The 15,813-nt window shown below is 35.5% G+C and overlaps 1 protein-coding gene across 3 annotated transcripts in view; it reads left to right on the plus strand.

The window, feature by feature from the left end:
- Positions 1-15,813, plus strand: part of LOC133516019 (lachesin-like) — a 35,590-nt gene that overhangs the window by 14,637 nt on the left and 5,140 nt on the right. For all 3 annotated transcript variants that reach the window (XM_061848697.1, XM_061848695.1, XM_061848696.1), the window contains 4 exons: positions 6,097-6,304; positions 13,213-13,368; positions 14,490-14,618; positions 14,900-15,037. In XM_061848697.1, the coding sequence (XP_061704681.1) occupies positions 6,097-6,304; positions 13,213-13,368; positions 14,490-14,618; positions 14,900-15,037 (631 nt within the window). The remainder of the gene's footprint in view (positions 1-6,096; positions 6,305-13,212; positions 13,369-14,489; positions 14,619-14,899; positions 15,038-15,813) is intronic.

The following is a 15,813-nucleotide window of genomic DNA, read 5'->3' on the forward strand; positions in this document are numbered from 1 at the left end:
AACGATACGCGCGCTCGCGATCTCAGTGCCGCGGCTAGTGTTGAGTTGCTCACTCGTGAGGCACCTCATTTGTACCACTCACTTTGTTAAATTGTCGCAGAACTTCACACCGCATAAATGTCATACATCACTCCTCAATTAATTTTACTCATTTACTCGCGCGCATCACACACAGCTCTTACCACTCAAACACTTCAAATTTAAAAAAAAACTCTCAGCCTTTCAAACTCACTCGCGTTCCTCACAACTCGCAAGAGAGTCGCGAGGCGCTCGGTGCTCGCCGACATTCAAATGAAGAAATGAGTCATTGACGTCATCGTATTCATCGCTCATACTATCAACTGCCCAACTACAAACCTTATTGCAAGGACAAAAGGTCCACCGAGAAATGCGTTGTGTTTGTACCATTCACTCGCTTCACTGTGACATCCCCTCAAAAATCCTTTCAAAATGAAACAATGAATTGGATTTACCGAAAGAGGGAGTGAGACAGACACGCGCCGTGCTTCAATAACACCTCATCGAAAATACGTTAAAAATGAAACACGAAAGAAAACAAGTGTAAGCGTCCGCAAGCTTACATACATATTACGCCATTTTGATCCTAGCATTGCTAAGTTACTTGTCAAAAGCGAAAAATCTAAGTCATCAAAGAACCTACCGAAGAAAGTTTTTTTTCTCTGTCGCACTTGTAATTTCATACGTAAGTGCGACAGCAAAGCAAAACTTCGTGGTTCGCGGTAGGCCTCCATATTTGTTAGCTATTATTGTACTAACGCGCATACCAGTATAACCTGACCTCAAGACTCATATTGCTGGTGTCATGTATAATCTGAATCAATTAGACTGGACAGTGAAATGGTTACTTGATAAGCGATTGAAATGCCAACCAAGTCTCACTGGGCATTTACGAAGCTTGCTTAAAAACAGTTATCGTTTAAGAGACCAAAATATTATTAAAATTATTGAAATATAATATAGTGGCGTACACAAAATATGATAATTTACATTAGTTTATTAATAAAAAAAGTAAATATAATTTGTATAGGTGAAATAAACATGTACATTTTAACGATTTGAATTTGTAATACTTTTTGTTAACGTGCTTCGTAAACTATTTCGATCATTTATGATTTTGACATATTTATAATACGAGAAACTCGAAAAAGTTGTTCGTAATCTTTAGTTGTGTTTTATAAATAGTGATCAGTGACCATTCTTATAATTATGCCAAAATAACAATATATTAACATTGTTTTCGCGATAAAATATACCTGTGGGTCTTTCGTTGTGTCTTTTGCATACAAAAATCAAGTGTATATTACACGCCGGTGGCATTACCGCGCGAACGTTATTGAGGCTTTCGTTTGTTATCATATTACAATGATATTATTACTGATAAATTATGAGGTGGTAAGTTAGTAATTTCTATATAATAATGGTACAAAAAATATTGGATTTGTTCTCCTTAGTTTGTTAATTGTTTGTTTGGTAGTTTATGGTTAGTATTTATTTCAATATATGAATGTTAAACTTAAAATGATATCAAGTAGCAAAAATTGATACTGAACAATCTAACAATAAAAATAATAAACTGCTAAATTAGAACAAGTTTCATAAAAGCATCAAATTAAGTTGCAATAGGATGTATGTACTTTAACTCCTTAGTTTGATTCTTAAATGTATGTCTTCTGTTGTTAAAGTTCTGTTTTAAACCTCCAGAATTGCACTCCAATTAAATATTTAAAAGGAAGTTTAGCAATGCCTAAATATGTATTTACATTAAATATGGTTTGCTGCCGTTGGAGTTGATGGAATAGTCGATGCTGCAAAACTGCTAGTACCTCTCCTCATTTGAAGTAAGACATTGTAACACCTCATTTTAGAGAATGAGGTACTCATACAAACTCATTTTAAATTGATGTCCTACCCATCACTAGCCGCGGCAGAGCTTGTAGAGGCAGCACGTGTGTCGGTCGGCTCCGCACGTTTTCAACGGCGACGACGAGGTTTTTTATCGTTGTGCGGTGGGCGCCGTGTATAACGCTATACTGTGTGTGTGTAAACTGCGACCAAAAACTTTGATCCTAGTACTGTATTTGTTCTTATATGTAGTATTATATTAGTAAATAGTAATATAACAAACTGCCGAACAACATTTATTAGTACATTACGATACATGTGCGTTTGTATAGGTATGTATGTTTTCATTATTTTTGAGAGTCCTCGGGGTGTCGATTACAAAAATGACATCCATTTTGAAATCCAAGATGGCGGACATTATTTTTTCTTAAAAATCGATATGAGTGTCATCTCCAAGGTTCCTCGGGATTCCGATGACGAAAATGACATCCATTTTGAAATCCAAGATGGCGGACATAATTTTTTTTTAAATTGATATGGGCGTCATCTCCGAGGTTCCTCGGGGTTCCGATTACGAAAATGACGTCCAATTTGAAATCCAAGATGGCAGACATAATTTTGTCTTAAAAATCGATATTGGTATCATAGCCGAGGATTCTCGGGGTTCCGATTACGAAAATGACGTCCATTTTAAATCCAAGATGGCGGGCATTAATTTTTCCTAATAATCGATATGGTAGTCATCTCTGAGGTTCTGCGGGGTTCCGATTACGATATTGACGTCGATTTTGAAATCCAAGATGGCGGACACACGGCCGTTCTCTTATTTTGAATTTGGTTATCGCGTGTCTAGATGAATTTAATAAGAAAACGGAAGCTGATCCAGTAGGTAAAGTATAAAATACTGAATAATAAAATTGTATTTGATTTAAATGGTTAACAAGCTCTGAATTACAAAACAAGACTGCCATGCAAGTAGTACATTGTGTATCATGGGTGGTAATTCCTATACCGCCCAAGATGCATATAATGTTTTTCTTCACACTTGCAAGTAAAAAAGAAATTGTGACTAGAGATTATTTACTCTTTTTTTTGAAAAAACCGTATTGGTTTCGTTTTCTACGTGTTTGGGGGTGCAGATTTCAAAAATAGAGTCTATTTTGGAATTATAAATGGTTGACATCATTGCTACACACATCGACACCCATTTCAAAAAGTGACGTCCGTCATATTTAATTTCAAAAAAGATGCCATTTTTGAAATCTGCACCCCCAAAAACACAGAAAACAACACTCATGACGACTTTTTCAAAAAAAGTGATGTGCGCTATCTTTAATTCCAAAATAGATGCCATTTTTGAAATTTACACCCCCAAATACCCAGAAAACGACACCCATGACGCCTTTAAAAAATTACGTCTGCCATCTTTAATTCCAAAATGGATGCTATTTTTGAAATCTACACCCCCAAAAACCTAGAAAATGACACCCATGTCGACTTTTTCAAAAAAGTGCCGTCCGCCATCTTTATTTCCAAAATGGACGTCATTTGTAAAATTAGTGCACATACATGCATACATGAAACCTAAAGACGTTACCCTCCTCTCGCGTAAGTATGTGACAACCCTAGGTAGGTACGGTGACCTTGAGCGGTGTCGGCATTTACGCAAACATCAAAGGCGTCGGCCCACTGTTACTTTTTACACTGTGGTAGCACCATACGTACTGTCATAGTACATAACGACACAAGTGCGAAAAGTAGGAAATTCGCAACGAGTGACGATAGATTAAAACACGACCGAAGGCAGTATTTTAAAATGACACGAGTTGCAAATTACCTTTTCGCACGTGTATTGTACAACGTTTTACAGTACAAATGGCCCTTGTCATTTTTGACATAGTTACGTAATGTGCTAATTGTCGAACTAGAGCGGTAAAGTAGAAAATTCGCGAGTGGTGATAAATTTTAAATCGACACGAGTTGCAAATTATTTTTCCACACGTGTATTGTACAACGTTTTGTTATGGTTGTTTTCAATATCCGTCACGAAGGATCAAGATTGTTTTATCCATCGTTGTAGTGCGAGCGAGAGGGAAAATGTGGCAGAAGGGATCGGCATACTGAACATACGCACAACGCCGAAACGTAATAGAATCTTAAAAATTGCGACCAATTTTGTGACTTCACAAGCGGCCACTTGAATGTGCTATTCAAACGTAAGTTTAGTGGACTGGTAAACAAAAAAAGTTGTATTCAGAAGATATGACCTATAATTACGAGTATATCTTAGAATATACTGTTACAAAAAATATTTTAACAATGTATTATAATAACAGATACCGATATAATAGGTATAAAAATAAATACAGCCCACTGTGTACAATACTTACAATACTTCTCAAAAACGCATTACACCAAATTAATTTACATTGATAACAATTTATGTCTACTTCACAACAAACTTCCAAGTTAATGCAAACATCCTACAACCTTACATTAGGTATACTACAAATTTCAAGGGAATGTATCTGACCTGGACAAGTCGGCACTCACATATACAAACCCTTCGGCTTATTATTTGTAACGAAATAATATATGAAACTAATTAGTTTCTTTGACAAAAAAAAATGTTTTATATCTTCTTGACCAGCAATAGTGTTGAGTAGTGGTGTTTTTCAATTTAATACTCTAGGTGCCTTCCTAATTTTTTCCTTACTTTTCCTACTATGCCTTCTTTCCTACCTTTATAAATGCGAACATACCAAATCCTGGACACCTATAAACAAATAAGAACGTGACGTTGGTGTAAAACGTGACACAGTTTTAAAATTTCACGGCTTCCTTAACAAACACTTATAATTCTTCTTTTTTTCACACAAGGTCGTTCTTTTTCTTTTTTATTGTATTTATTATTTGTTTTTATTTCGACAGTCATTCATGACGGTGACGATAAATGTATTCATGGAAATTGATTGTTAACAATTGGTTACAAGCTTTTTATTTAACTCGCCCTATTAATATGCATGTTAGTTTCTTAGTGTGGGTCAAATCTCGGAAATTAAATTTGACCCGCTTCCCGATTTCGGATTACGCTGAAATTTTGGATACATATGCCAAATCGAATGACAATGCAATATTATGATGATATGGAGCTAATCTGATGATGGAGACAAAAGGTGGCCATAGGAACTCTGTGATAAAATAATGAACACTAATTGTGTTTGGGGTTGTGAGAATTGTTTCGACGTGTATTAGTTGCCTGTGGAAATAAAAGTACAGTCAGCGATAAAAGCATGAAATTTACGCCAATAACATATAAATGTATAATATAATGCTATTACGGAATATATATTTTATATATAAATCGAAACCTATCAATATTCAAATTTTAACCGAAAAAGGTTGCATGATTTTAGCATTTCTAATAAATCTCTCTGATAGAGTTAGAGCTCAGAATATACTGCTCGATAATCCTGTAAACAAATACGACCAACAATTAGTATAACATTTTTTTATTTAAATCGTAAATTAACTCTTGGATTTTTTTATAACTTACATGTAAGATAAGACGCTAATTTTACTGAAATCCACTTTATAAGAATAATGTTTCAAATAAAACACATATAAAAAGATCATGCCGATTACTTTACCCGGAAATTCCCATAAAAAATATTATTTATATATATATATTAATTTGCAAAAAATAAAATTAGTCCAAACCAGGGGTCCAAAATGAATTATCCAAGATATCAAGTTTTTAATATTTTTTCTGACATACCTATACCACCGAGAAAAAAAAAAAACTAACGAGTACATATTATTATGTAAGACTTTCCAAAATGCATAGTAAATTTACCTTTGCTAGATTGCGCTGTACTTTGTAATAAAAATCTTACATCTTTCAATTATAATTTTTCTTGGGTATCCCTATTTACATCCATTAACTAATGTTATTTTTCAACAAAAAGTGAGATACTTTCAAAAAAGTATTATCTTGCTAACCATTTATTGTTGATCCCAATAGAGACTTCATTGTTGCAAACAATAAATAAATAATTATAAAGAAATATTAGGGGACATAGTACACAGATCGACTTAGCCCAAAACTAAACAAAGCGTGTAAATAAACTCAAATATTCGCTCGAAAGTGGCCATTTCAAAATCAACCTATAAGCAGGGCAGGGGCAGGTATCACCCATTATAAAAACTGCTGATTTATTTTATTCCTGATAGGTGGCATGGGTCAGAATGGACACGCAGACAATCCTGAGCATCCACCACAACATCATAACGCAGAACCCGCGCATTAGCCTGTCGTACAACGACCACCGCTCGTGGTACCTGCACATCAAGAGCGTGCAGGAGGTGGACCGCGGGTGGTACATGTGCCAGGTCAACACCGACCCTATGCGCTCCAGGAAAGGATATCTGCAGGTCGTGGGTAAGCATATCAAATACTAGATACATTATTGTTGAAGCAAAGCTTTTATTTACCACAGAGATTTTTAATAATAATTAGGTACCATGTCAAATTAACTCATGCACCGAGATTTCTGTAAAAACTTTCAATTATCTCATGTAACAATAAATATGAAAGACTTTAATGCTTTGTTAAAAAAGTGTATCCCGAGGCATTGTTCCTAAAACACTGATGACCGTCTAACTAAGCTTAAGGTGCTGTGGCGTGGGTTCAGCCAGCTGAGTTTATGAAAAATCGTAGGATTTTTTTAGATCATAGTACTGTTGCCAAAAAATGATTATAGGATCTTAAGGCCTTTCTTCTGTAACTTCATCGATTAGAAACCTAATAAAAGTAAATCACAATATGTCTAAAACGCATCTTTAAAATTTTGTAGCAATTTTTGTACTAAAGCTAAAAATATGAAAATTGATCGAACTAATCTATTACTTTTTTTATTAAAGAAGTCACGGTGCCTTAAGACGAAAGGGGATGAAATGACGTGACCACTTCTAATACAAACGTAGTCCCCATTTTCCTAACCATAACCACAGCTTTGCTTCTTTGTTTGTTTTGTTTTCGATGGTTATTACGAGACTTAAGTGCTTTAAAAAAAAGAATTAATTTCTTTCCTAACTCTTATAATAATCGATATAAACCAAACTAAGGCGCAAAACTATATTTACATTATACAATAAATTATGTAAGAATATTCTCCATAATGGCAATGTCGATCAAATGTTAAGCTATGAGGTTAGCTGGGTAATGCTAGTGGGTTGCCAGACTAAAAATAACGTTTCCCAGATCATACCTTAATGAAAGCTAACGCAAAGGTTGCACCATAACACTAAGCACTCAAAGATCTCCGGATTTTTTATCTTAACTGCATCCAAAAACGTTCTTTGGTCGATTGACTTCTTACTTTATAGAAATGTAAGAAGGAAATTTGTAAATTTAATAGCCGTTTAAAATATTTTTACAAAATTTTCAATCATGGCTAATTGCCAGATGGGTCTTGTGCTTTCGATGCCTGACGAATGTTTGAAATGTCACCAAATTTAAGAATAATTTCATTTAAAATTTAGTTTTTTCTTCGCAAATGTGATGAAAAACATTGTAACTCCAGGGGTAAAAATATTACAAATTCGGTTCTTTAATTCACTCCAGCCTGCGACTGGCATGAAATAACATCCTCGTTTCACTTACCCCCCTCGTTGCACAATGTACTATTTTGTACATCAGTTTGAAAAGATCACAATACACAATACTATCAAACGTTATTAAATATTTACTCATAGGTAGGTAAAGTTTAAATAAGTAGTTTCATATGATAGCCAATTCTCAAAACGGAGTCATAACGGAAATTTCAAAAACTCGCACGAGTACTGAGTAGTATTGATGAATATTTTTAAATAAAATAACGATACAATAATTGAAATATCTTTCCTACGTATTTAATTGTAAAGTTTCAAAAATGTAGTTGAATAAATATAAAGAATATCGCGTAAAAAAATATTTTACAAGAGAGCAAAGTTGTGCCAATAACGAAACCCCAGCAAGCGAAACATTACAAAATTGAACTACGAGTGTAACGAATGGTTCAAAGAGTAGAATTAAGAGGTAACAACTCAAAATTTGAATTTTATTACTTTACATTTTGATATTTTTTTTGAAGAATAAGCCTTTATCAAGCTGGTGTGGAAATAAAATACTTCCACTTTTACAATTCTCAATATTGTGGCTGTTGGTGGATGAATAAAAGTATCTTATTATAATTGAAAACTATATATTTTCACTTTATATTATTACACAGGACTAGACGGTGTCAACCGTGGGAGTTGTTAAAAAAAGAGAAAGATCGAACACTGAATAAGCGCAGCAAAATAGTGCTAAATTCATACTGTCCGGATACTCCGGATGTCATGTAGACTGTCATCGATTGAAGTTCAACATTCTGCAACAATCTCTTCCGTTCAGTGTATTATATTAGTGATAACGAAACGGGACAATTTAGATAAGTAGTTTTATTTAGCATAGTTTTTGGTACTACGTTAATTTTCCTAGTGTATTGTTCGTTCGCGTATATATATATATATATATATATAATTACTACATGTAAAAAATGCAAAATCCGCTACAAACGTATTGTGCTCCAATAAAGCTTGTAGTATACAACTAAGTCAGTCACTGTATTCAGTTACCGATCCATACTGTGCTGTGCGTCTAGAACTTTCAAGTAGGAGTAAAAGTACTATGTCACAAACTCGCGTAACCAGAGATTACTCTGGAGTAAATCGTGTTAACTTCATCTTGGCGATGGAAATCATAGATTGGAGAGATTTTTTGGCCGATAATATTGCTGAATCACTATCAACTCAATTAAGTAGTATTTTATCAGAAAAAAACAACTTATGCTTTCCCTTAAAAAGAAGGTGTGGCTCTAAAAATAGCGAATCGTGGATAACTCAGGATATTTTAAATATCAAATCATTATTGTTTGAGTGCATTTATTTAGAACGTAAATTTCCAACGAATCTTGAGTTAAAAAATCGCATTAACAGTTTAAAAATTAGGTATAACTGTGAATTGCAACAGTGCAAAACGCGTTTCTACTGTCAAAAAATGTCTATGACTCAGAATTCGTCCAAAACAATGTGGGAGGTCGTTAATAAAGAGAGAGGGAAAACAAGACGTCTCGTCGTTGATTTTACAGATGTAGTGGAAAGTCCAGAAGGTGTAAAATGTAGTTCAAAAAAAGAGGTAGCCGACTCCATGAACACCAGATTTGTACGCGCTGCATTAGCTTGTGGTGCGCCTCGCGCCGACCTTGACCGCGTGCGCGACCAGCTGAGCGCAGCGCGCGCACCTGCGGACCGCTCCATTAGGCTCACCCCTTTCACCGTCAAAGAGGTTCACAATATAATCGCGACGCGTATTCCACACAAGTCTACGAAAAATATTTACGACATATCGATGGATTTATTACTTTCTATTGTTCATACCGTCACACCCGCCCTAACGCATTTGAAGAACACATGCCTTAAAGAAGGATTCTACCCCAACCCTCTGAAGGTTAGTAAGATCTCTCCACTCTTTAAGGGCAAAGGGAAAAGAGAGAATATTGATGGGTACAGGCCAGTCTCTATTATACCCTGCATCGCTAAAGTGTTGGAGAACGGATTATGCTCTCGGTTAACAGCGTTCCTCGATGCAACAAACGCATTATCCGATCGACAATACGCATACAGATCAGGACGCTGTACGACCGACTTAGCGCGCGAGGCTGTGCGCAAAATCTTCGACGCGTTGGAGGGGAAATAGCAGGTTGCAATGCTTTGCTGTGACCTTTCCAAGGCGTTTGACGTGGCAGATCACGGCGTAATTGGCGCAAAACTACTGCACTATGGTATATGTGGCAATGCGCACGGCCTCTTTATTGACATTCTCCGGGGCAGATCGCAAGTCGTGGTAGGGGACGGGGGTCAAGTCAGGTCAGATCCGTTGGCTACATTCATGGGTGTCGCCCAAGGCTCGTCAGTGTCTAATATTATTTTTTCATTATTACTAAACGATCTTCCCGAAGCGATAACATCCGCCGACATTTTAATGTACGCAGATGACGTCGCTGGCATTATATCAGCACCAAATATAGACAGCTTGGAGACACGCCTCAATGATGCTGCGGATCAGCTATCTAAGTGATTTAAGTCGAATGGTTTGGCGCTTAACCTTTGCAAAACGCACTTTTTGCACTTTCACGTTGGAGGTCGGACGCCAAGGGCACTTCAGATCCAAGCTGACGGCATCAAAGTGGAGCAGGTTGAGTTCACTACTTTCTTAGGGTTTCAAATAGACCGTAAGTTAATCTGGATGACCCATATCGACCAGTTGTGTGGTAAACTGGGTGGTGCATGTTTTGCCCTTCGCCGCCTGGCGCGGGTCGTACCACGGCATGTCGTACGAAGTTGCTACTTTGCGACAATTCATTCGGTGCTGCAGTATGGCGCTGAGATATGAGGGCGCGCCGCGGACTGGCAGCGCGTTTTCCGTCTTCAAAAAAGAGCCGTGCGGTGCGTGGCACAGGTTAGCCAGGATACCTCCGCGAAAGCGTATTTTAGAGAACTAGGTATATTGACTTTGCCGTCAATAGTGATACAACAAGTCGCTATTTATGTGTATACAAACCTGACTCTATATAAAAAACGCGCCGACTCAGCCCGCACGCTGCGTAACCCTAAACAACTTGTCCCAGTAAAACGTAGACTTGCAAGGTCTAATAAGGTGACCCACATAATAGGTCCAACTGTTTACAACAGGTTACCGGAGACAGTCACCTCGTCACCGTCGCTGCAATGTTTTAAGGCTAGACTGAAGGCTTGGCTTCTCGAACACACATTCTACAGTTATTTTATATATTACGAATTTTTGAATGTTGAGCTTTAGTTAGTTACTTGTTGTTGATCTTTTACGAATGTACACTTATATACGAATTATTATTATTATTACTTATTTCGAAATACTTATACAACCTATTAATGTAAAAATGACATGTAATATTATAAATATTGTGAATAAAGAATATGTATATGAATATGAAAGCACAATAAATACAAAATGCAAATGACAAAAATCTATTTGTAATTGGAACCTACAGTCTTCATATATAAATACCTTAACCTTTCTTTTGTTATGTTGTAAAAAGGTACAAAATCTCAATTTTATGCACAAAATAGATGTCAAGTTAGATTAATAGCTTGCAAGGGCTTACCTGCTACTCCAACAAGTGATACTAAATGAAAACTAGTTTTTACTAGAGGATGCACGTAATAAAAAAAGTTAATTTTAACATTACAAGTATAAAATACTTAAAGTCGGTTCTTTCACTGCTGTTTGGTCACGGTTAACGTAACATGGTCCTCCTCGCTTCGTTAATCATCACCTTTAACCTAGTCAACTCAATACAATACTAGTTTGAACTACAATTATTTTTAAATAATTTGTGAAAACTAGTTTAAAAGTTTAGTGAAAAATAATTAGTAAAACTAGGGACTGTGAAACCTAGGGGCTTTGTGAAAACTAGTTTTAACTTGTAAAAATGCGTGCGTATTTAGAAGTCACAGCTAACAGTTACTAAAAATAAGTTTGACAGAGGATTGGTCCACATCAACGAATATTTGAAAAAAAGCTGTTGATATTAAATTTTCAGCTAATCTGCTAATCATTTTGGCTTGTACTACTAAATTATATGATAAAGATTCGAATTGTAACCATAATGTCATATACGTATACTAAATGTTTATAATTTAATTGATTTGATTAATGGTTAGGTATCTTTTTAATACCAGCCGAAGTTAAAATACACACTATACACTAAATATAATATCTGTAGAGGTAATTAAGTACATGGGGTCCCAGCGCGCACAAGTTTTTTGGAGAAATCGCGAAACGTCTGGTTGACGTAACTGGTGACCGAAGAGCTGGCGGCTTCCTCGCACAACGTATCAGTATTGCGATACAACGAGGAAATGCCGCCAGCATCCTTGGTACAATGCCTCAAGGGCCTATTTTAGATATAAGCTAGTTATAGTAATCATCTGTATATATCCATTATGTATATTGTTATTGTCAATAAATATATCAACCACAAAAAAAAAAAAAAAAAAAAAAAAAAAAAAGTACATGCCCCAAAAACATAACGTTATGAAAATTCCAGAACTAAATCTGTACCTGAAATTATTCCAGTATGCGTAATTGAGTAATTTCTAATAAGCCAAAATTAATTCAGAGAACGCCTATCGTTATTAAATCTGAAATATAGTTTAAATTGTATAATTCAAAATGATTAGGTTTTAATTGCTTCGATTATAATGAGTGAGGAATGTTATGTATGATAATATGTTTTTACGTAGGTACATAAAATTAGCTGAGTGTTCCCGTCTAAACCTCAAACTCCCACTACGATTACGGTATCCAAATCCTTACTTTTTTTTTCTCATATATTTCCGTTTTGAAATTGAGTGTGCGATATTTCGACGCTTGGAGATAGAGGTACCTTTTCTGCCCTCAAATATATTTTTTTGATATTTAACTATCACGTATTTTTCAACTATTTTAACCCGTCACTTTACAGTTAAAAGCATAAATTTAAGCACATAAGGTCTGCAATCAGGTATTCACCTACTGGCATTGCCGTTACTGACAGGCCGATTTCAACAATTTAATGTAACACTGATCTAATATGAATCTGACATCATTCCAAATGAGATAGTTCTAATCTCCTTTAGAGGACCTGCTAAATTGCGCATTATGTCGATTTTCAATCAAAAACGTCACTTTTGACACTGCCAGATCAGTATCATTTTGAAATGAGGTCTTATAACTACAATTCGAATTCAAAAACGTCATTTTGACACAGACAGATCAGCATATCACTATCATATTGGAATGAGATTTAATAACTAAAACTCGGATTGGCCTCTATACTAGGTTATGTTTAGCGCGACCAACAGAATTTGAAAGCACTCAAGAAATTACTAAATTTGTAGTTTTGTCCAAAAAAATGTTAATGCTAGTAACTTAAGAACCCGCTCGCTTTTTGGCACTTATGGGTTGCTAGAGTCGGACCACGCTAAGTTTCCAGGCCAAATCAAGTATGGAGTTTATGTTAAATGTATGAATTCTTACTGTTACTCATATGTACATTTATTATGATTTACTATTGTTTAAAGTTTAAACGGGTAACGACACTATAGATTCATATCAAAAGTAATTATGAACACCACAAAGAACTTTATAAATGTGACTAAAATACATAAATGACATTCAATGTATCTTATCTTTAGCTTTTCTGTCGTAATTATGTGAGGTTCAGATAATTTGTTATTGTTTAGTGCCTCCATCAATCATCGACAACATGACATCGACGGACATGGTGGTGCGTGAGGGCTCGGACGTGACCTTGGTGTGTCGCGCCAGCGGCTACCCCGAGCCCTATGTCATGTGGCGCCGCGAGGATGGCCAGGACTTTAATTATAACGGAGAATCAGGTAAAATTTGTTTGGTAACACATACAAATGAGAAACGTTTTTATGATTCAGCATAACGTATGGCCTATAGATCGTCTCATTCACGATGACGCGGTCCTTGACTCGTATTGTCATGTCATTAAAGGTTAGATTTGTCAAAACTGCGCGTCATCGTGGATGACACGAACTATATTTTATGTAGAGTTGCATACACTGCTTGACATATTATAAGGTCTCTATGATGTGTTCAAGAACCGAATGTTACGACCGGTATCGCGGCATCGTTGCTCCATTTACGGATATCAGGTGGCTTCTCTGAAATATCTTGATCGCTCAATTTACATGGCTCTATAGTTAGTTTATATACAACAAATAAACTAATTTAATACAAACTAATTAAAATATATCCTTTGTTATCCTTTGTTGTTCTTTGTTGTTGTATCTATTGTTATTGTAAATAAAAGTATTAGTGCTAAAATAATTTGATGTATATTAGCCACGTTCGAGTTTTGTCGATTATTTTACTATTAAAAAGTTTGGAGTGAAAAGCATATTCCATGCCAGTTTATAAAGTGTGAAAAAAAAATCAAACGGGTATTGCAGTTGATAATGTTGATATACTCTCAAAATATTTTCAATAATTTTAATATCCACAGAGGAAAATGAGGACTACGTTTGTACGGAAAGGCGGTTTCAGGGCGGTAGCCTACTTTAGTCTTAATAAAAAATTCAGTTTGTCAATATTCAATCTTTATGTTTGTTATATAATATAATACTTACTTTGAAGTGTATTGTAAATGGGTCAGTTTGTTTATACATTATACAAACCATTATTCACTTTAAAACTTTCAATAGTAAAGTATAATATAAATAACAAGTTGTCTGAAAGAGATTGCTCTGTAGCGATAAGGCCGCCTGTTGTTTACCTCTATTTTCATGTATTATATGTGTTTCCATGTACATTTTTTTTTCAGAGGTTGTGCAATAAAGAGGATTTGTATTGTATTGTATAAATAGTAAATATAATCAAATTAAAGAACCTACCTATTCCTCCGGGACTTCTACTAATAAGTAAACCTACACTGATCGAACGATTTACGAGTACTTTGTATTTTAAATCCAGTCATGATTTCTGTCAACAGTAAGCGTGGTGGATGGAGAAACCTTGACCATATCCAAGGTGTCTCGTCTCCACATGGGGGCGTACTTATGTATAGCATCCAACGGGGTGCCGCCGTCTATAAGCAAGCGCATTATGCTAATGGTGCAATGTGAGTATAACCTTTCGGACCTGAAGTCTGATGAGGCATTTGCAATTATAAATATTTAAGTGTTTAAACATTAAACTTATCGATTATCAACGTGTTTTACGGATCATTTTAACAATAACTGTATCGTCAGTAGCTAGCAATTTCTGGTTGATTTTAATATGACTAAATGCCATTCGAGGGAACGAACATCTGCTTCAAATATTATTAAGGTAAATGTCCTATGTCAAAAGTACAAAGTTGTAATTATGAATATCTGTTACCTACTAATCTTCTTTTTTTAGTTCCACCGATGTTATCAATACCAAACCAGTTGGAAGGAGCATATATAGGTCAAGATGTTACACTGGAGTGTCACACCGAGGCATACCCTTCCTCAATAAATTACTGGACCACCGACCGGGGAGATATGATCATTTCTGGTAATTGTGACAATATTAAAAAATACCCTTTGCCGTAATGAAACACACGCTGAAATCACACAATATTACTCATGCATATCTAAATTAAGCACACATTATTCCTCTAGAACATATGGTGATGTATATCAAATACAGTATGGCTCGATTGTGTTGTTGATTTATGGCTTCATAATGAAAATAGTTTCTCTTGTATCGATGGAAGCTGAAACGAGAGCGTCCCGAATTTATTCACTCGTGCTGAATAGAAAGTTACTGAATGAAATACGACTGTGAATTGCGCTTTATCGGCACATGTGAACTTTTTGGAATATTTCACGTAGGTTCCTCACAATTTGATTAAATGTAAAACTAGGTATTTAAAGCAGCGAACGGATAATGGACGCCTTTATCGATGTGATATCGACGGCAAAAAGTAAACGTTCCTATAAGACCGTTTTATAAATTATAGATGCTTTATACCTACTATCAATATCACTTTAACAATAATCATATTCAATAATCAAGTTAGAAAAACTGTTTATTTGAACTCAATTTTATCGTAAAAATGATGTTGGACGAAGTTACCGATACCTTTGGCTATAATAACTGTCTGCTAAATATACAAATGGCGCATTCCACGAACTGTCCCGTGCGAATGTTATCTCCTGTGTTGCGATTTTATTTCGGCATTTAAATCAGGAGATTATTTTTCTGTGCATATTTTTGACCATTAATCACAAAAAAGAATTCCTGTAAATCTTCAGAAAAACGCGTGTGTATGGGACAACAGTAGACAC

This window comes from Cydia pomonella, chromosome 3, assembly GCF_033807575.1.
Source record: "Cydia pomonella isolate Wapato2018A chromosome 3, ilCydPomo1, whole genome shotgun sequence".
Lineage (NCBI taxonomy): Eukaryota > Metazoa > Arthropoda > Insecta > Lepidoptera > Tortricidae > Cydia > Cydia pomonella.